Source organism: Dendrobates tinctorius, unplaced genomic scaffold (assembly GCF_039654945.1).
Source record: "Dendrobates tinctorius isolate UK_male_01 unplaced genomic scaffold, ASM3965494v1 ptg000064l, whole genome shotgun sequence".
Lineage (NCBI taxonomy): Eukaryota > Metazoa > Chordata > Amphibia > Anura > Dendrobatidae > Dendrobates > Dendrobates tinctorius.
Genome location: NW_027361732.1, coordinates 5,999,030 through 6,022,387, shown reverse-complemented (window position 1 = coordinate 6,022,387; position 23,358 = coordinate 5,999,030). Strand labels below are relative to the sequence as shown.

At 42.8% G+C, this 23,358-nt stretch overlaps 1 protein-coding gene across 1 annotated transcript in view; it reads right to left on the bottom strand.

Annotated features, from left to right (window-relative positions):
• The window catches only part of LCP1 (lymphocyte cytosolic protein 1), a 76,768-nt gene extending 63,904 nt beyond the window's left edge, over positions 1 to 12,864 (bottom strand). Inside the window, exons 1-2 of the mRNA XM_073580263.1 lie at positions 12,751 to 12,864; positions 2,033 to 2,120 (exon numbers count right to left, since the gene is read on the bottom strand). Coding sequence (XP_073436364.1) covers positions 2,033 to 2,096 — 64 coding nt within the window. The 5' untranslated portion in view covers positions 2,097 to 2,120; positions 12,751 to 12,864. The remainder of the gene's footprint in view (positions 1 to 2,032; positions 2,121 to 12,750) is intronic.
• Between the last annotated feature and the right edge of the window lie 10,494 nt (positions 12,865 to 23,358).

The following is a 23,358-nucleotide window of genomic DNA, read 5'->3' as shown; positions in this document are numbered from 1 at the left end:
TTAGATTCTGTGATGGGACGTTCATCCAGCGAACTATTCTGATTGATATTACAGGGTGGGCCATGTATATGGATACACCGAAATAAAATGGGAATGGTTGGTGATATCAACTTCCTGTTTGAGGCACATTAGTATATGGGAGGGAGAAAACTTTTCATGATGGGTGTTGACCATAGCGGCCATTCTGAAGTCAGCCATTTTGGATCCAACTTTATTTTTTTCAATGGGAAGAGGGTCATGTGACACATCAAACTTATTGATAATTTCACAAGAAAAACAATGGTGTGCTTGGTTTTAATCTAACTTTATTCTTTCATGATCATTCTGCAAATTCAGCGCGCCGATCTAGGTCATCCTCGTTGAGATGCTGCAGCACCTGCATTTTGTAAGGGTGCCGTTTGTGAGTAGCTAATAACCGCCGAATGGATGTTCGACAGATGCCAGATCGGTGTGCTGAATTTGGGCACAACAAAAATTGGAACAGGACCCTCAGTTTACACAGAACATTATGTTTAGTGATGAGGCAAACTTTTTTTTCCGATCCCAAGATCCTTTGAAGAATTCCAGCTTAATGGAGCAGAGATCGATTATATACACTGTCTCTCAGGTCCTCGGTTTCAGCCATTTTGCTCCTTTTTTTCATGCATACACTTCTGACAGCTCTAAAAAAAATTCTTCACGTATACAAAAAATATTTGACGCTCCTTTTCGCAATGTGTTGGGCTTAATTTTTATGTCATTTAATTTTTTTTCCTCATCGAGGAAAATTGTAAAGAAAATTAGGAAATGCATGTCTATTTTTCACATTTTATTTCTACATTTTTTACGATCTCTAAAGGATCTCAAAGAAAAACATTTTTCATATATATTAGATACATTTGGGGTTTTTTTTTTGTTTTTTTTTAGAATGGCGGGGCTATAAACAGTGACTAGGGCTTACTGTTTTGCAGTGTTTTTTTTGGTTTTGTTTTATTGATTTACTTTTTAGTGTTGCTTTTTTATTTATTGTTATCATTTATTTTGCACACTGTCGCCCTTTCGGGGGGGGGGGCATTTTAACATGTCAATATATTCTTTTATTACTGATTTCCCCTGTATCTGGGGATTGTATACTAGCCCCAGTTAAAGTGGAATTTCAGCCACATAGCATAGCTGACTTAGGACCCAGCAGTTCCTGCTCCCTCCCTGCATCCAGCGATCACATGATAGCTGGGTCTGGAAGAGGGAGCACTAACAGTGCTTCCTAATCTTGTTAATTTCTATGTATAAAGTGATCGGGAAGGCAGAGAGAGTACTTAGCTCTCCTTAGTTTCTCTATGGGGAGTCTGTATGTGTCTGCCAGCAGTCTCCTCAACCCTGCAGCGTAACAATCTCCAACAAGCTGTTTACTTTGCACTGACGTTTTAGAATGTCAGTACAGAGCAAAATAAGAGGACCGTCCAGATGCATAAAGTCTATAGGTGGTCCAGAAATAGTTAAAGATCACTGGCCAGTGGATCTAATATAGATGGTGATCAACCAAACTTTACAAAAAAATATATTTTTTGTTTTGCTTTAAAAAGTTTAACTTTAAGGTGGTTTTATAGCTAAAAATGTGCTAATGATTTTTCAGGTGTAGTCACACTATATAATTTATCTATTGTGTCCAATCTGTTAATTATAAACAATATTCCTGAATTCTAATGCTCTGTCATGGTATGAGATTGACAAATTTCCCAACATATAACACTGCTATAGCAGAAGTCTACAATGTATGCCATTGTATTAACATACAATATCACACTTTTAATCAGTATCCCAATTAATAGGAAAACTCATAGGATTATGCTTTCCTATAAATGACAAAAAAAATAACATATGCTGACACGTATCGGCTAAGCGTATGCACTGAATGCATGAAAACCTATGGATACCTTCGGCATACTTGAGAAAGAAACAGAGCCTTATAGCCATACAGGTAATTCTATAAGAATCAGTAGAATATTCTTCCAGTATTTGTGGTTTTGCTGTATATAATGAAGAAATATCTTACCAATCTTGCTAAATGCGTCCCTGAGCTCCTCCATTTCCTCCTCTGTGATTGGCCTTGATTCCATGATGTCCCTTTATTCAGTTCCGCCCTTGACACAATACATAAGTAGATATTTCATGTAAAAGTTTACACGGTGGTTCAGTGGTTAGCAGTGTTTTCTTGCAGCATTGGGATCTTTATGTAGAACTAAAAATCTAACCAAGGAAACCATCATGTTCTCTGAGGGCATAGATTTAACCTGAATAATTACACGCTCAAAAACATACTGATAGGTTGATTGGCTTCCGATGAAATTGGCTATCATGTGAAGGATAGGACATTTTTACTGATTCAAACAAATAGAGTGATGGCAAGGTAAAAGTGATTGTTTTGCACAATAGCTCAGCCATCCTTTAAAAAAACATGGTGGTACACATAACGTTGCATAAGCCAATCACCCTGCCAGTGATGTTGTAGACACAAATATGAAGGGTATAATGGTGCAAGGACTGTGGGGGGTTACTGTTGAGTAAAGGGGTCAGATTCTGATAAATAAGTGTGGGAATAAACGTAAATGAGTGGCGGAGTCATAACAGGCGGCAATATAACCAGGCTGCCAAAAATGTATTTTAGGGTAATCTTAAAACTGTCTGGGGTAGGTACATTTGAGAGAACTGGTGCAGCAGGAGAAAAGTTTTGGAAACATGAGTGGATTATGGCAAATTTTAGTCTTTGATTGGTGGCAGAATGTAGGATTGGGTGGTAGACAGAAATGACGGAGGAAACATAGTGCAAAGCTGTACTACTTAAACAACAGAGGTACGCTACACACAGTACAGGCATACTTGCAGGGTTGCTACACACTCTTGCATGTAAATACTGAAAAAATGGAGCAAATATTTTATACTTTTACTATTTTAATGCACATTTTATCTAGAACCCGTGGCTGATTATGTTTATATGCTAACAGGAAAACCACTTCACCATTTTCCTGGCTATGCTTTATTTCCTGCATTTAACTGAAAAGCGCTGTAAAAACTGCAAATCTTTCAACTACACAAATACATTTTCTTGGGCCGGGTATTACACTGGATTCTTAACACCTTCAATATAAAACATCAGATAATAGTCTTGGAGCGTGCATGAGACTAGCAATGATGAGTCATAAAAAAGGATGCGTTAAGAGTGACTTCTGCTACTAAAAAAATGTATCAGTGTGAAGAATCGGATCTGTCAAATGAACTTTTTCTAATATAATAAGGGGAATCGTTTGTAAATAGGTTAAAGGTAAGACCGTGATCAATATATTTTAATCGACAGTTTGTTGTTCCACAAACCATAATGCTCCATTCCATGTTCTATGCTGGTTTATGGTATAGTCATTTCCTCTGTAACTTCTGTCTTGCTACTGGTTTGGTTTTTCCCTCCCTAAGACGAGAGCTACTTCCCTGTTACAGTTCTGCTTTTTTCTGACTCACAAAAATGAGCTGTTTCAGCCTAAATCCTTTCCTGTTTACAGTATTTGCTTGTTTGCTGCTTTATATATATCTATCACGTGGTAAATGCCCACATGCTCAGCAGAGATCCGCAGATTGATTTGTGGGATGCACAGTCTGGTTTTCCATACACATATAAGTTAATTTATAAGTTCACATAGGGCAATGCATCTCCAAAAAGGGTGATCTTCAGCACAAAAGATCATTTCATCTGATGAACAAGCGTTCTGCTTGTTCATCGCGTTATCGGCAACCTGTTTACATGGCAAGATATCATGAAACAAGAATTTTTAACAAAGTTCATTCATGATTATCTTGCAGTGTAAATGCCCCTTTAGAGAACAAAAAGATCAGCAGTCTGAAATCAGGCACATCGGATCCCTATCTCCAGGGGGTCTCCAAACACATTAGACTGCTGGCCAAACCCATCGATATCGGCAGGTGTGGCCGACATTATTCTATTGTGGATAAAGGCCTTAAAATGTGACCTAATAATAGTAATAATAATACACAGCTATGTTTAATAAAAATCCTTGTTAATCTATTTGTTCATCCATGTTGACCAATGGTTACTCCTCAATATTGGGACAGAGTTATTGTGGCAATTGTGTGTGGCAATGTTACATCACCTCTGTCTTTGTACTATTGAAAGCAAAAATGCAATACCTCTACCTCAATTCCTTAGCAGAACTCAGCAGCAAGAGAGAGGTTAATGCAGAGAGGGTAAAAATGACCTGTCCAAAGTTATCATCACCCATGGGTGATCAGCCAGCTGCATTGTTGGTGGCTACCTCCTCTGAGTTCAGACATTTTGCATAGCCCAGGATCCTGATCCAGACATCAGCAAAACTCTGCTTAACTCCAAATCATTACAACATATGTAAATCAATGGATTTCCAAAATTTTTCAATGTCATATATAAAGTAGAAAATATTTCAAAAGATCAATTTTGCTATAGGTTGAGAAAAGATGCCTAAAGGATTGCAGCACAAAATGATATGTCACACGCCGCAGATTTGTTGCAGAAATTTCTGCAACTGGAAATAATTTCCATTCCATGGGGATAAGGAGCCCTGCAGACAAGGATGGGAATAAGGAGCCATGCATACAAGAATAGGGATAAGGAGCCATGCAGACAAAGATGGAGATAAGGGGCCATGCATACCAAAATAGGGATTGGGGACAATGCAATGCAGGGCTTATACTCGAGTCAATACGTTTGCCCAGTTTTTCATGTCAAAATTAGGTGTCTCGGCTTATACACGAGAATATACGGTATTTATTTTTTTTAGTGTGAGGCCATTATACTGTATGGAGCACTATGTGAGAACATTATACAGTATGAAACACTATGTGGGGCCATTATACAATATGGAGCATCATGTCGGGCCATTACACAGTATGGAGTATCACGTGGGGCCATTATACAGTATGGATGTCATGATCCCAGTGCAGGTTTTTGAGCTGCACACCGGGGGTTAATGTCTGGAGCTCTGTGCAGGTTTTGACCTGCACACTTGGGGTTAATGATTGTGGCCTCTTTCTGGTTCTGGGAGAGCTTCATAAACCTCTGGGTAGCTTCAATCCCTGCCAGTTATACTTTTGCCTTTGGCCTAGTGTGCTGACTCCCGTGTGCCTGTTTGTTGCTATAGCTTGTTCATATGGTTCTGACCCGATTCTGTTTCCCATTGTGAGTTTGCCTGTTGTTTTTGTACTGCGTTATTATCTGTGTATGACTCATTGCCTGTGACCTGACTACTCTCTGCCCGCCCCCTTTGGTACCTTGCAGGTATCTCTGTGTGTGACTCATTGGCTACGTCCTGACTATTCTCCCTGTCTATGCCCCTTGGTAACTTTGTCTCGCAGTTACTCTGCTAGGAATTGTCTTGCAGCTCCTAGCTCTGTGGAGTTTAGGCCACGCCTCTAGCAGTCACGTGCTTCAGGTCCTGCAGCTCTGAAGTACGCATCTATTCGGTTGCTGCCCGCTCCACAGGTAGCTTTGAGCACGCTTTCGCTTTACTCAGGGCACGCGCACTGGCTCAGTGAGCAAGTTCAGTGTGGTGTCTCTGACATTATAACTGGCCTACAATTTTTTTTTCTCTCCTCACTTCTGCAGCATGGACCCAATGTGTGCTTTATCTGAGCAGGTGAAAAGCTTGACTCAGTCACTGCAGAAGCTTAGTTTGGAACACCAAGCTCTGGCCCAGTCCCAACGGTGGGTTGAGGACTCAGTTCAGGGGGTACTTTCCGCTGGCTTCCAGCAGGTGGGGAATAGAGATGTCATTTTAGTCCCACCTGAATCCCCGGTTAAATTACCAGATATGTTTTCTGGTAATAAGGATGATTTCAGGGCATTTAAGGAGGGCTGTAAGCTTTTTTTTTTCTTTGAGACCCCGCTCCTCTGGGGATGAGAAACAGAGGGTGGGGGTGGTGATGTCCCTGCTTAGGGGGTCCCCACAAGCCTGGGCATTCTCGCTTTCCTCTTCTGCCCCTGAGAGAATGTCTGTGGATGCATTTTTTGAAGCCTTAGGGCTTATTTATGATGAGCCTGATAGAGTGCGGTTGGCTGAGGACAAAGTGATGAGTGTCTGTCAGGGGGAGCACTCGGCCGAATGGTTCTGTACTGAATTCAGACGTTGTGCAGCGGAGATTTCCTGAAGTGACGCCGCCCTGCGGGGGCTGTTCCACAGAGGCCTGTGTGAACGTCTGAAGGATGCTTTGGCACTTCATCCTCCGCCTGACTCCCTGGAGGATGCCATGGTCCAAGCGGTTCGCATGGAGCAGGCTGTGGGCTAGAGGCATTATGCAATGGGAAACGCCCTTATTCTTCAGTGGAGATGAGACCGAGACTCTTCCTATGGCTATGGAGGTGAACGCTGTCACCTGTGAGGGAAAGGAAAGAAGACACCGCCGGGAAAAGCGGTTGTGCTTCTATTGTGGGAAATCTGGACATTGGAAGAAGGACTGCCCCTCCTGTCCGTCATCCTCCAAGATGGTGGGAAACGACTAGGTCTGGTTAGTAATCGAGGAGGCTACCCAGACCTTCAGGTACAATTTTCCTCATGTGCAAAAATGGTGCCGCAGGTGGAACTGGAACTTGGTTATGGTCCTGTTCAGACTACTGCTTTTATTGACTGCGGTTCGGCTGTGAACCTGATTGATACCAAGGTTATGATTCTTTATAAGATAGGGACAGTCAGGCTTCACGATCCTGTTAAACTTGTGGCAATTGACTCATCTCCTCTTACCCAAGACGGTATCTGTTGCAGTTCTGAACTTTTTTCTCTAAAAGTGGGTTCCACTCATGTGGAGAAACTAAGTTGTCTGGTGGTAGATAACTTGCCTGCAGGACTGGTACTGGGGATCCCTTGGCTTCAACGCCATAATCCTACCATTGATTGGGTTACAGGGGAAATCACTCAATGGGGATGCAATAGTAAATGTGGTAACCGGGGACATCTTGTTAACGCTGTTAAATCAGTGTCTGTGTCGTCTGTCGATCTGGAAGGTATTCCGGAGTACCTGAAAGATTTCGAAGACGTTTTTTCCGAAAGTGAGGCTGAGGCGCTGCCACCACATAAACCCTATGATTGTGCCATTGATTTAGTACCCGGAGCCAAGTTACCTAAGGCTCGATTGTTCAATTTGTCTGGGCCTGAGTGCCAAGCCATGAAGGAGTACATAGCTGAGAGTCTCCGCAAAGGGCATATCAGGCCTTCTGTGTCACCTGTGGCAGCAGGGTTCTTCTTTGTGAAGAAAAAAGATGGTGGTTTGCGGCCGTGCCTCGACTTTCGGGAACTGAACAAGATAACGGTTAGGAACTCATACCTTTACCGGTTCCTGATAGGCCATGGACTCATCTTTCCATGGATTTTATTACCGGTCTTCCACCTTCCAGGGGCAATACCGTGATCTGGGTGGTGGTGGGCAGGTTTTCTAAACAGGCCCATTTCATTCCCTTGGCAGCATTACCTTCAGCAGAAACATTGTCAAGGTTGTTTGTCCAGCATGTGGTCCGATTGCATGGGGTACCCCTGAATGTTGTGTCTGACAGAGGTGTGCAGTTTGTGGCCAAATTTTGGAGGGCGTTCTGTATGAAATTGGGCATCTCACTCTCCTTCTCGTCGGCATATCACCCGGAGAGCAATGGTCAGACGGAACGCACCAATCAATCCCTGGAACAAATTCTCAGGTGTCTGACCTCCGCCAGACAGGAGGATTGGTGTGATGCGTTACCGTTGGCTGAATTCGCTTTTAACAACCGGGTGAGTCAGTCCACCAACATGTCCCCATTCCTGATTAACTACGGCTTTAATCCGCATTTTGGGGAGTTTTCTCGGGTGGATTCCGGTTGTCCAGGAGCAGAGGGGTCCGTTCAACGGTTAAAAAACCTCTGGGCTGAAGTCCGGCGTAATATCTCTCGGGCCCAGGGGAGATACAAATATTTTGCGGACAAAAAGAGAGCCTCGGGAGACATGTTTCAGGTGGGAGAGAAGGTTTGGCTCTCCATGCGTAACATCAACTTAAAGGTACCATCAGTTAAGTTGGGACCAAAGTTCATTGGTCCGTACGAGATTATGGAGATAGTCAACCCTGTGGCATATAGGTTGCGTCTCCCCGCCTCCTTAAAAATATCTAATGTGTTCCATAAGTCTCTGTTGAAACCAGCAGGATCTGTCAAAGAGAACTCTGAGACTGTTGTTCCTCCAGTGCTGGTGGAGGGTCAATTGGAGTATGAGGACGGACATATTGTGGACTTTCGGCGGGTGCGCCGCTCTTTGCAGTACCTGGTACACTGGAAGGGATATGGACCAGAAGAGCGCTCATGGGTCCCTGCTCGTTCGGTACATGCAGATCGCCTGGTTCAGGCGTTCCATGCCAAGTACCCGGGGAAGCCTGGGGGTCCAGAGGCCCCCCGTTGAGAGGGGGGTACTGTCATGATCCCAGTGCAGGTTTTCGAGCTGCACACCGGGGGTTAATGTCTGGAGCTCTGTGCAGGTTTTGACCTGCACACTTGGGGTTAACGATTGTGGCCTCTTTCTGGTTCTGGGAGAGCTTCATAAACCTCTGGGTAGCTTCAATCCCTGCCAGTTATACTTTTGCCTTTGGCCTAGTGTGCTGACCCCCGTGTGCCTGTTTGTTGCTATAGCTTGTTTATATGGTTCTGACCCGATTCTGTTTCCCGTTGTGAGTTTGCCTGTTGTTTTTGTACTGCGTTATTATCTGTGTATGACTCATTGCCTGTGACCTGACTACTCTCTGCTCGCCCCTCTTGTACCTTGCAGCTATCTGTGTGTGTGACTCATTGGCTATGTCCTGACTATTCTCCCTGTCTATGCCCCTTGGTAACTTTGTCTCGCAGTTATTCTGCTAGGAATTGTCTTGCAGCTCCTAGCTCTGTGGAGTTTAGGCCACACCTCTAGCAGTCACGTCTATTCGGTTGCTGCCCGCTCCACAGGTAGCTTTGAGCACGCTTTTGCTTTACTCAGGGCACGCGCACTGGCTCAGTGAGCAAGTTCAGTGCGGTGTCTCTGACAATGGAGCATCGTGTGGGGCCATTATACAATATGGAGCACTGTGTGGGGCCATTATACAGTATGGAGCACTATGTGAGGCCATTAAACAGCATGGAGCACTGTGTGGGGCCATTTTATAGTATGGAGCATCATGTGGGTCCATTATACTGCATGGAGCACTATGTGGGGGTCATTACACTGTATGGAGGACTATGTAGAGCCATTATACAGTATGGAGCATCATGTGGGGCCATTATACAGTATGGAGCATTGAGTGAGGCCATTATACAGTATGGAGCATTATGGGAGGCCATTATACTGTATGGAGCATTGTGTAGGGCCATTATACAGTATGGAGCACTATGTTAGACCATTTTATAGTATGGAGCATAATGTGGGGCCATTATACTCCATGGAGGACTATGTGGGGCCCACTACACTTTATGCAGGACTATGTGGGGGCCATTAGACTGTATGGAGGACTATATAGAGCCATTAAACAGTATGGAGTATCGTGTGGGGCCATTATACAGTATGGAGCATCATGTAGGGCCATTATACAGTATGGAGCATTGAGTGAGGCCATTATACAGTATCGAGCATTATGTGAGGCAATTATACTGTGTGGAGCATTGTGTGGGGCCATTATACAGTATGGAGCATTATGTGAGGCAATTATACTGTATGGAGCATTATGTGGGGCCATTATACAGTATGGAACACTATGCGAGGCCATTATACAGTATGGAGCACTATGTGGGGCCATTTTATAGTATGGAGCATCGTGTGGGGCCATTATACTGCATGGAGCTCTATGTGGGGCCCACTACACTTTATGCAGGACTATGTTGGGGCCATTACACTGTATGGAGGACTATGTGGAGCCATTATACTTTATGGAGATCTATATGGAGCCATTGTACTGTAAGGAGGGCTGTGTGGGGATTACAGTTGGAGAATCATACTGTGATGGGATTTACCATTCTTTGTTGGGGGAACTGAGGGAGGGGGATACAGTAGGGTCATCATACTATGTGTGTGGAGGAGTTAACTGTGGGGGTATCAAACTGTGTTTGGGAGCACTTTTGTTTGCATCATACTTTATCTGTTTTATTCGAGGTTTTTTATCCTTTGTTATTACATATGTAAATTAGGCTATTGGGCTATATGCTTTTTACAGCTGTTACTTTACATATTATATTATTTCACTATAATTCCAATAGATAATCGTTTTATTTGATAAGGAAAAACTTCCTCAATTGTAGACTTTTTTTAACAAATATCAAGGTTGGCCTGAAACTTTCTGCAAGCTTTTAACTTTGTCTCTCTGTGTATTTGAGTTTGATATCCCAGCCTCAAATGGTTTGTTCTCATCATGATAAAGGGTTACAATTGCAAAGAGGTTGTAAAAAATCCTCTCTATTATCAAGAACAGACCTTCACTACAATTGGTGGCTAGTATCTTAGGCGTGAAGTGTAGCGCTTTCAAGGTCTTTGATATTGACTATATGGCACGCTAATGTACAAGTTGTCTTTCTAATCTAAAACCTCAGTGTTCAGGGCACTTTGCGAAAAATAAGTGGGTTTTGGACTGCAGTTTCGGCACTCGGTCTCTAAAAGGTTCGCCATCACTACCCTAGTGCATTCAGCATAGCAGAACAGTTGTCAGACAACCATTAATAACCTCATTAATAGCATACCATGGCATATATGTGCATGCATATACGTAGAATCATTATTATTATTATTATTATTATTATTACTCATTTATATTAATTAAAAAAGCTATTGTTTTCTCATTCTTCATGTAAATGGTATAGGTGTTTCTTTGCAGGTATGGTACATACCACAAACTTTAAATACGGTAGAATGTTACCGCCTAGGAATTATACACATGACATTACCATGTGCACAGACTCTGTAAGCTAACACATTGAGAAGCTGCAAATCTGCATTACAAACACATGGTTCCTCTGTTAGGCATTATACGTAATCTCAGATGCAATATTTTAGGGTTGCATAACTAGGGAATTTCCATGGTTTCAACAATGCAGTTACCCAGTAGACTCACAAATGACCACGTTTTCCCACTATAACACATCATACTCTCTTTGGGGGGTTAGCTTTCTACTCTTAACCACTTCACGACATGCGCCGTACTAGTACGATGCATGTCGTGTTTCCCCCTTTGATGTGGGCTCCGGCGCCCACTTCTTTTCTGGCACATGTCAGCTGTTTTGAACAGCTGACATGTGCCAGCAACAGCCGCGGGTGGAATCGCGAACCACCCACGGTTATTAACCAGATAAATGCCGCTCTAAAAACTCTGACAGCGGCATTTAACGCGCTTCCAGCAAGCGCGCCGGAAATCCCGCTCATCAGTGACCCACGTCACGTGATCGCGGTTCACCAATGGTTTAGCATGACAACCAGAGGTCTCCAGCAGACCTCTATGATTGTCACTGCCAGGATTGCTACGAGTACCGCTCAGTGGTCGGCGCTCATCGCAAGTCAGCAATTCTGCTACATACAGGCGATCTGTTCATTGCCTGTATGTATCAGAGCTGATTGGGTTGTGGCAGCTTCTATTCTCCCATGGAGACTATTGAAGCAAGCCAAAAGTAAAAAAAAGTTTTTAAATATATAAAAAAATATAAACGTTCAAATCACCTCCCTTTCACCCCATTCAAAATAAAAAAAAAAAATCAAACATACACATAGTTGGTATCGCCACATTCAGAATCACCCAGTCAATATAAAAAGATAATTAACCTGATCACTGAATGGCATAACGAGAAAAAAAGTCAAAATGCCAGAAATACGTTATTTTGGTCGCCGCAACATTGCATTAAAATGCAATAGCGGGCGATCTAAAGATCATGTCTGCACCAATATGGAATCAATAAAAACGTCAGCTTGGCACGCAAAAAATAAGCCTTCACCCAACCCGGGATCATGAAAAAATGGGATGCAACGTCTCGGAAAATGAAGCAATTTTTTTCTTTTTTAAACAAATTTTGGACTTTTTTTTCCACCATTTAAATAAAAAAAGAATCTAGACATGTTTGGTGTCTATGAACTCGTAATGACCTGGTGAATCATAGTGACTGGCCAGTTTAGCATTTAGTGCACATGGTAAAAAAAAAATCCAAAAAACAGTAGTGGAATTGCTCTTCTTTTGTAATTTCACTACACTTGGAATTTTTTTCCTGTTTTTGAGTACATGATATAGTAAAACCAATTGTGTTATTCAATTTTACAACTTGTCCCGCAAAAACAATCCCTTACAAGGCCATATTGAAGGAAAAATAAAAAAGTTATGGCTCTGGGAAGCAGGAGAGCGAAAAACAGTACCGCAAAAACGAAAAAGGGCTCCGTCATGAAGGGGTTAAGCTTATTATACGCTTAGAAGGTCAGCATCAAATTTCATTCTCCAGGCTCTGGAGAATGACACCATCCATTACACCAATGGATTTTATATAAATTCAATTTTTTATTTCTATGTGGTGATTTATAAAGGCTTAAAATGGTGATTGCTCTTTGATTACCGTTTGCTCTGACCTCAAGCTTCCTGTGTAGTTCTACAGCTCAGGGCTCAGTGCTTACAGCTATAGTAGGATTACTATCGGGGCTACAAGTGATAATTAACCATTGAACAGTTACTCATGATAAATTAGTGCATTAGAAAATTAATTTTGGGTACAGAATTAAGAACACAATAACTTACCTCGCTCAATACGTGGCTGGTTACGGGCAATGCAACAGGGATGCCTTTAAAGAAGTTTGGTGCACTGAGAAACACTAGTAAAGCTTTATTTTGTGGTTAGTAGAAGGAAGTGACTGATGTGAAATTATGACTTTATAAGGAAATGTCAGCCGTTTTAACCCTTCCTCTATTTTCAGAACCACCTGATTAGTCAAAAAGATGTTAACACCATTACCCACTTCCTAGCCTATTGTGCGGCGAGCTTTAGCAATGCTGGGTGCCATTTCTATCTCTTGCATTGCACTGCTCAGTCATTTTTTACAGGCTCAACATCCACTTGCGTATAGTGTGAACTATAGGCAGAGTCCCATTGGCTGGCCAAAGAGTCTAAAGTTGAACCCAGCATCTAACATAACATTTAATATCAAATAGAACCAAGTCTAAAAGGGTCATCAGATAAGAACCCCATTTGGAGCTAACGCAGAAGTCCATTGCTTGCCATTAGGGTACATTTTTATGAGTTGATCCACAAATAACCTATTAGATCTAGTTGATGATACATCTTTAGTGTGCAATTATATATACTGTGGTAATACCATTCACTTGTCTGCTGCTGTGGTACACAGGAACACTTGGGGTTAAAGTCCGTTACCTTCATAAACCCACAAAAACAAAACAAAACATCCTGGAAAAAATATAGACCAGATCTAGGGCATACTTTTGGCAGAAGAGTTTCTTAGTGGTACTGCTTCTGGGTAACGGATCGCATAGTCCATAACCACAAGGATGTATTAATGACCGCATGGAAACTTAACTAGGGGACCTATTAGGTCCATGGCAATTCTCAAATGGAACCTCGATAGCAAGTAACGGGACTAGTTGACTTAAGAAGTGAGAACAAGGAGTAGTTATCTGGCAAGTGGGGCAGGACCTACAATAATTTAGGATCTCCCGGTAGCATAAGGGCCAACAGAACCTCCACATTATCCCAAAGGTCTCTCTGGATACTCTCAACTCAGGGAGGTTGGCCTCTTCAGTCACCATCTCGTTCTCCTCTCATGCAAGGACACACAGGGGGAACAGTTGTGAATTCTCTCTCTGGCTTCCCTCTGATGATTACTGAAGGTAGTGGAGCTGGTCAGATTGACAGAGGGGTTGCGAGGTCTCTTTCTGGGCTCCCTCTGGTGATTACTGGAGGTAGTGGAGCTGATCTGATTGACAGAGGCTTGCCACCTGATAATGAGGAGGAAGATTGGTGATCTGGGTTTTCTTATTGGGATTTAAGACAGCTGACTCCCTCTATCCCTGCTGGTGATTTTCTCCCTGTGCCTTCTGAGATCTGATGTCTTCTGCTCTGTCCCTGCATGGTTCAGCTAAGTGGTTCATTTGCTATTCTGTTTGCATTTGATCTGGTTTTGTCTATCTCTGCTTTGTGCGGGTCAGCTAGCTCCGGCTGGGGCTGTGCTGAATCACCGCCCATATGTTACTGCTTGTGCCAGTTTGTTTTGTCCCCTGTTATATTGGTTTCTTTTTGCTTTGCTTTCAGAATATACCAGAGTGTTGATATAGTGGGGGCGAAGTCGTGCAACTTCAGTGTTTTTTGTGCATCAGACGTGTTGGCCTTTTTGCAGGTTTTTTTGCATGATTGCAGACAGTGTCTTTCCTTTGCTGTCCTGTCTAGTCAGTGTGAGTCCCATAATTTGCTCAGTCTATTTTTCTGCCTGCGTATGTGTTTTCATCTTGTCTCACCAACAATATATGTTTGGGGGATTGGGGGCTATCTATTCCTTTGGGGTTTGCTCCGGGGCAGTTTAGATTTCCCCTTTCTTGCTTTAGGCTTAGTTAGCTCTCTGGCTATGCCGAGGCATCTAGGAGCATCGTAGGTACGCTCCACGGCTACTGCTAGTTGTGTGGATAGGATCAGGGGTCTGCAATCCACTTAGTTTCCAACCTCTCTGGTTTTCTGTGGCTTAGCCTGGGCCTGCTATCCTCCTCGGTGACCCATTCATAACAGGGAACTTATCCACCTTTAATTCTGACGGGCTTCTTCCCAAGGGATCTGACTTTTGTCCGAGACACTGGACCCCCTTTTGCCATAAATCCCAAAACAAGGAAAAATCCTGCCCCAATATAACAGGATATCGCATGTCCTTGACTACCCAACCTCATGGGACTTGGTACCGCAACCTGTTCCCATGGCCACTCTTGCCACCATGTAGTCCTTGGTGTCACAGTCTCCATGTTCACAGCGAACGTTCCCAAACATGTCAGGGATCAACTGGTGGGGAAGTGTAGCACTCATCAGAGTTACCAGAATTCCCAAGTCCAAACATCCAAGTACCAGTACCCCATTAACTGACACAGCAAGTGCCTGCGGCCCCTCACTGGGTTGACAGTCCACACTAAAGGCTGGAAAGGCATAATAGGAACTACACTACCTATGAGCATGCAGTCCATCGGTTCAGGGGACATATGACACTGGGCGGCTAAGTGTCCAGGATTGTGACATCACCAACAGACCATGTTCTTAACAACAGCCTTTGGCGAACCCTTAGCGGAATTTAAATGCCCCCATTTGTGGCTCTAGACCCTTTCCGTGGTGAGTCCGCCCTCTTTTTGGTATTTCAGTACAGGCAAGTGATGATGTCCTGTTTCCCTAGGGATTTCTCGACAACCTGGTACCTCTCAACTAGACCAACCAAGTTGTCTGCGTTCCAAGGGTCGCCCTGGGCAATCCAAGCCTGCACCAGCATGAGAGGGAAATGGGTGAATCTGTCCATCACCACATGCTCGACCACTTGGGCAGGGGTGAAAGACTCTGGCTGCAACCACTTCTGGACTAGATAAGTATTGGAGCAGTGGAGGGCACCGCTCATAAATTTCAAAACAAGAGGGCTCACTAAGGGCCTGGAAAAAACATGACATAGAAGAGCAAGAAAAAAGATCATGCCCATATATAAAGGAGCACCTCAATTGTATATATAAAGTATAATGGCATTTTATTAGACAATATTACAAAAAACTTCTGGACTAGATGTAGCAAGTCAAACATCTGCGAGCCAAGGGGTGTGTCGGAGGCATAAGCCCTGTGTTGGACTCGTTGGGCTCTAACTGACATAGTTACTCCTAGGCCTGACAACATTTCAGCCTTTAACTAGGCGTATTCCTTGGCATCCTGCAGTGTTAAGTCATTATATGCCTTTTGGGGTTTACCTGTCAAATATGATGCCAGAATCTCAGCCCACTGCTCTGGCAAAAGTCTCTCCCAATCAGGTACCCTCTCGAAAACTGTGAGAAAGGCTTCCATATCATCCCCCGCGGTCATCTTCTACATGGCCCGTCTTACTGTCTTCCAGGTGTGTGAGTCATCAGCCGGACCTGGGGGTGGGGTGGTTGGTCTGCCCTGGATGGCACACGCCAAAGGCTGCATATGATGCCACTACTCCTGGTGGTACTGCTGCACTGCATTTTATGCTGTTGTATGTGCTGTTGTAGTAGCTTGATTTTCTCCTGCTGCTGCTGTGTCTGGACCAGGTATTTGATTAAGTCCTCCATGCTGCTGGACATTACTCGCTGCTGGCTTTTACCCAGAACATATAATGTTCTCTGTAGCAGCTACACGTGTTCCTGGAACACTGCCCGCATTCGAACCAGCAACTGTAGTAACACCATTCACGTGTCTGCTACTGATGTAGACTCAGGAACACTTTGGGTTAAAGTCCGTGGCTGGTTTACTCCTTCATAAATCCGCAAAAATAAAACAGTAACACAAAACGGTCCTTTTTGACATAACTGAAAATAAATAGCAAGTGGAAAGTCCTTTCCACTGTGGCTCCAGTCTTGTGGAAAATAATAAATTTCAGCACACACTTGAGCTCCAGTCTGTAGACTCTAATCAACTCTGAGGTCAGACATTTACATGCCAAATCACATCCTCAGGTTGGAGATATGATGATTAGCCGTCTCTTCCAGCTACTCACAAAAAAACTCCAACCATGTCAGCGCATAACATGTTGGAGAGAAACTTCTGGGTTTCACATCATGGAGGATAACAACCTTTGTGACACATATCTCCCTTCAAATACATTTCCAGTTATCCTATCACAATACATAGAACATTTGTATACATGGTAGGAGAGCCACCAGAATAATTTTCTTTAGGGAAGCAAGACTTGACCTAACATGACTGTCCGTGATGGCTCATGCTAGCATGCCACTCATCCAGTACCGTGCGCTTCTTGTCCTTTTCCACATCACTCCCATTTCTTATACAAGAAGAAAAGCATATACCTCTGTCGGTTTTCTTCTTGGCTAATTAATATAATTGGTATTACTATACACTGAAGAAGGATCTTTGCAGGTTAAGGGAAATTTATCTCTAGAATATTATTTACTGTTTAAATACTAATAGTCATTTCAATTTTTATTTCATAAATAAATACTACACATGAAAATAAGCAACAGTGTAATATATTTCAGAGAAATCTGCTTCTTTCTCCAACAGGACTAAGTCTTTCTCAAATATAAAATAAATCAATCGATCGGTAGACGGCGTAGGAAGAAAAAAATTTAAAAAATCACCAGAATTATGTTTTTTTGGCAGCTGCAATATTGCAATAAAATGCAATAAGAGGAAATCAAAAATTTACAAAATTTAGATTAACAGGTTTTAGTACAGTAGACAATAGAGCTCACTAAAAACTGATACCTTTAAAAAAAATTACTTTAATGAAATTGTTAATTTGTTTGTTTTAAATGATATGAATAAGAGGAGATCAAAACATTGTAACATTGTATATGCCCCAATATGGTATTAGTAAAAATGTCAGCTCAGGGTGCACAATATAAACCATCACCCATCCTGAAAAATTAAAACATTACGGGTTTCAGAAAATGGAGACAAAAGCAATTTTTTTTTACAAATTTCAGAATGTTTTTTCACCTCTTAAAGGGAATCTGTCACCCCATTTTAGCCCTATAAGCTGCGGCCACCGCCATTAGGGGCATATCTAGAGCATTCAGATAAGAAAAACGAGTTATATTCTACTCACCCGTGGGTCCAGTCCGGTCCGATGGGTGTCGTGGTCCGGTCTGGCGCCTCCCATCTTCATACGATGATGTCCTCCTCCTTGCTTCTCCCTCGGCTCCTGTGCAGGTGTGCTTTATCTGCCCTGTTGAGGGCAGAGTAAAGTACTGCAGTGTGCAGGCGCCGGGAAAGGTCAGAAAGGTCCCACGCCTTCGCACTGCAGTACTTTACTGTAGATAAGCCCCTGATGGCGGTGGCCACAGCTTATAGGCCAAAAATGGGGTGATAGACTTACTTTAAATTAAAAAAAAACTATACATGTTTTGTATCTTTACTTGTACTGACCAGGAGAATCATATTACCAGGTCAGTTTTACCATATAGAGAACATGTTAAATAATAAACCTTAAAACACTTTTGTGGAATTGCAGGTTTTTTTCAACTTCAATGTACTTGGATTTTTTTTCCCATTTTCCAGTACACTATGTGGTTGAATGAATGGTGTTATTCAAAAGTACAACTTGTCCCACTAAAAAAAACCTCATACAGCTATGTGGACAGAAAAGTAAAAAAGTTACGGCTCTTGAAAGAATGAGAGTAAAAAATAAAAAAGGAAAATTGCTAGGGGTTAAAGTCCTTGTAATAGGAATATATATATATATATATATATATATATATATATATATATATATAAAAACATATAGCCAGCTCACCATAAAGGAGTTCCTCTTAATGCAATAGTCGGTGTTCACCTTATATTCTGCACGGATCCAGGCAGGGAGTATGCCCCAACAAATAGAAATATAAGAGAAATGGGATCCAGCAAAAAGATGAAAATTCACCAGAATTATAAAGTCTTCTTCTTTATTTATCCATCAATTCATATAAAAAATAGATGAGGAACTCCAAACAATTGGTAATATTCCAGCAAAATTTGGAGTTCCTCATCTATTTTTTATATGAATTGATGGATAAATAAAGAAGAAGATTTTATAATTCTGGTGAACTTTCATCTTTTTGCTGGATCCCATTTCTCTTATATATATATATTTTAGAAGCACAAGTGCTCCCTGCAGGCTTCATTCTTGGAATGTTTATGATGGATTTACTAACAAATGAAAAAATAATTATATCTATAAAATGCAATTAGGGTTAGGGTACCTCCTTAATTCCTACATGCGTAGACAGTTATTAGGCAGAACTTACTGTTCAAGCATTAAGTTCAACATTTCAACTAGTAAGCACCCCACTGCCTTCATAACGACACAAGACAGGAAGTTTTATCACAGGGATTTTGGAACATTGGGATTGTGCTTAATAATTCAAATTTAACTTAATTTAAGTAGCTTATCCTATGAGAACGTTCTTCTTACTCATTTTCCAGTTTGTAAAACCTATTTATTTTTAAAAAATTTTAAGGTCATTCTTTTTTAATAAGGAATCCTGTGTTCAGAAACCTCATCTCTTTCTCTTTGTATGCAAATTGCCTCTTCAGAGAAAAAGAGGACTTGAACTCTATAGCGCCACCTGTTGGTAGTAGCGATCCTACAAGTCACAATCAACCCTTTAACGAGTCTTGTAATATGACTTAGGATAACAGCCAAATCAGAATCTCAATTTGCAAACACAGTGTTTGGGGCTATTGGCTCTCGTCAGTGCAAAGTATGATTACTGATTTGGCTAGGTGAGAGGCTCTGGACTGAGGTCTAAGGGGTAAGGTTTCTCCTTGTGGAGAGTGACATGCCAGCTCTGGCTTGTCAAGGTAAGGAGGCGTATTCACCGTGCAATGCTCCTCTGGGAAAATAATATGCAAATTGCCTCTTCAGAGAAAAAGAGGACTTGAACTCTATAGCGCCACCTGTTGGTAGTAGTGATCCTACAAGTCACAATCAACCCTTTAACGAGTCTTGTAATATGACTTAGGATAAAAGCCAAATCAGAATCTCAATTTGCAGACACGGTGTTTCGAGCTATTGGCTCTCGTCAGTGCAAAGTATGAGAACTGATTTGGCTAGGTGAGAGGCTCTCGACTGAGGTCTAAGGGGTAAGGTTTCTCCTTGTGGAGAGTGACACTTATACTATAGCCACTTATACTTTGACCATCTCTATCTGGACGATCCGTCCAGTATGGCACAGTCAGCCCAATGGTGTGAATAGACATGTGTGTATTTCTCTGTTTATGTGGTTTAACCTAGAATGTATGGACTCTTGCTGGCATATAAATAAGTATGTATGTGCTCTGTATACATGTGTGTATGTGTTCTGTGCATACATACATATGTGTGTGTATGTGCTCTATGTATACATGCATATGTGCTGTGTGTATACATGCATATGTGCTATGTGTGTGTGCATACATGTGTGTTAGTTATGTGTGTGCAGGGTCAGAATGACCTGGCGGGGTAGCGGTGAAATATCTGGTGAGTGCGAGAGAAAGTAGAAAAAAAAAGGTTTTAGGGGCACGAGCCCTTTAAAACCCCAGGCAGGGGTGCGCGCACTCAGACCTGACAAGTCGCAACAACCAAGGCCAGTGTCACCACCCGAGGAACTGGGGTAGGAGCCTGGGCACTGGAAGAATGGGGGACCCACTCGCAATTGGGAACACCAGCAACAAGCTATAGTGCCCATAAGTCAGGGAACCCAGAGCCAGCGCTGACACCCCACCCCTCTAAAATACTCGCTTCTTCTCATTCCCAGCTGCTCCAGTGTCTTCAGCGTCTTCTTCCTGCTATGACGCTCAGACACAGGCTGGATGCCACAGAAGTAATCACATGACAGGACCACTACCAGGAGATCAATGGCTCCTGCCTCGCAACACTGGGACATCCCCTCCTCCCAGCCCAGAGTCTGCAACATTGCCCAACTTCTGCCGCTACCAGCTTCCTGCAGTGGCCACCCTGCTCCTGTGACAGTGCTCCCCCAATAAGTAACATTTGGACTATAAGACAGACCCCCATTTTCACATTAAAAATTCTTTTTTTTCCCTGTTTTCCTCCTCTAATCTTGGTGTGTGTCTTATGGTTCAGCGCGTCTTATAGTAAGAAAAATCCAATAACTAATTAATAATTTATTAAACTGTCATAGGTTTTTTTATTTATTTATCAAAATGATTACTATAATGATTATTGTAAGGTTACTAGTGATTGGCGAACACTTAAATGCTCGGGTGCTCGTTGCTTGGGTCGAACAAATTGAAATACTCGGGTACTCGGACAGAACAACGAGCCCAATGTAAGTCTATGGGAGACCAAAGCATTTTTACCGTGATCCCCTGGGGGTCCTTTAAAGGTATAAAAACGTCCGAAAATGATGGAAACACTGCTCAAATGACACAGGGACATCATGGGGATCGCTCCTGGAAGCATTCCTGACTCCTAGTTCACAGCTTTAAACAATGTTGTCAGAGTTTCATGCCATTTTTACCGGTGCACCAAAAAACATACCAAAACGAAACCAAAACGGATTTTGCTGGGAAATATGTTAAGGTACATCCTTTCCAGGTTAATGACTTGTATATAAGGCAAAATAATTAACCCCAGACCAAAATGTTCCTCCTCCACTTGGGCTATGTTCCGACGCAGTGTTTTTTAACTTTAACATTGCTGTCAGCCAATACAAATGCATTCACTGGGAAATGTCATTGTAACATTTACCAATCCTAGCTGGTCTTGTGGTGTATGACACAGAAGCAGACACATCTTGTTTCATTTATGAAGGATGGACTCTTAAAGTCACAGAGCCTATTTTTACAGGGGCATCAGGAGGCATTAATCTTCTTAAAGGGTCATTATTAATCAGTGGGTCTCCAAAACTGTTATTGCCTATGCAGTGAGACGATGGGCTGCCAAAAATTACGACGCACCACAATACCCCTTTCACAAGAGGTACAGGAGGGCTTCCTGAAAAAATGTTGCATTAAATGCAAGGCCTGGCCTGCCCCAAAGTTACATGCACCCCAATGAGCTTTTCAAGCCACGTACTGGATGTCCACCGGGAAATCCACTTCACATTATTCATTTCGTAATCCCAAACTATTTTCTTATGCATTATCTGCAAGGCCTGCCCTGCTGCCAAGTTATCTGCACCCCAATATGCCTTTGAAACCACATACTGGATGGGCACAGGAAAATCCCCTTCACATTATTCATTTTGGTCTCCCATTCTGTGTTCTTATGCATAGACTGAAAGGCCTGCCCTGCTACCAAGTCATATGCACCCCAATAACCCCAGTCCCCCCTTGGAAGAAACATGTAGGAGGGCCTCTTAACCAAAAATGTCCCATTAAAAAGGAGCTGGTCTCCTAGACTTGGAATGTAAATACATTAAGTGTGTTGGCTGTCAAACATTTTCCCATGTGGGGTACACCTCAACCATTTTCACAACAGGTAGATTACGCCCATCAAAAACACCCACGCTTGTTCTGATGTCAACCCTGGCGGTAGCAGCACGGAACACGTAAACCCTTTTGATCTAGTGGCGGTGGATGATGAGACTTGGAGGAAGGCCTTATTCACTAATAGGCCCAATTTCTCAGAGCGGGTCTCCTAGACTTGGAATGCCCATACACTTAATGAATGGGCTGGCAAACATTTCCCCTGTGGGGTACACCTCAACCTTTGGCAGAACAAGTATTTTACGCACAGCCTAAACACCCACCCTTTTGCTAATTCGACCCTGGCTGTAGCTGCACGGAACATGTAAACCCTTTTGATCTAGTGACAGTGGATCATGAGACTTGGAGGAAGACCTGATTCACTAATAGGCCCAATTTCTCGGAGCAGGTCTCCTAGACTTGGAATGCCCATACACTTAGTGTATGGGCTGGCAAACATTTCCCTTTGGGGTGTAAATATTTTTTGAATTTTGGTGACGGCCATCATAACACCCTTGCCAAAACATAGAGTGGCCGGAGCATGATTGAATACGTTCACTCTGGTGTTCAAGTGGTGGTGGACGGTGAGGATGAGGAGAAGGAGGAGGAGAACACCAAATAGCAAAAAACACAAAGCGCATGTCCATGTTTGGTTGTGAAGAGGTGCATGTGAATACACCTCACAAAAAACACTACATTGGAGTTTATGCTTCGCTGTCATCATTTGGTGGTGTCGCGAAGTCAGGCCCAATCCATCCCTTGTTCATTTTTATAAGAGTCAGCCTGTCTGCATTTTCCATAGAAAGGCGAACGCGCTTATCTGTGAAAATGCCACCAGCATTACTAAAAACCCGCTTGGACAAAACGCTAGCGGCAGGGCAGGCCAGTACCTCCAAGGCGTAGAGAACCAGCTCATGCCACGTGTCCAGCTTGGATACCCAATAATTAAAAGGAACAGAGGAATCACAAAGGACGTTGGTACGATCAGCAAGGTACTCCCTCTGCATCTTAGAAAAGATTGCATTCCTTGTGAGATTACCCCGCGCCTCAGTGCAAGGGCGATGGGAGGGTCTTAGAAAACTGTCCCAGAACTTTGCCAGTGTTCCCCTGCCTCTGCTGGAGTGGACTTCTGTCTGTGTCACCTGTTCTGCTTGGTTGGCCAACGAAATGTTATTTCTGCCGCCTGCGTTTTGAGAAGGGAATTTTTTTTAATAACACTGCAGCAATGGCTA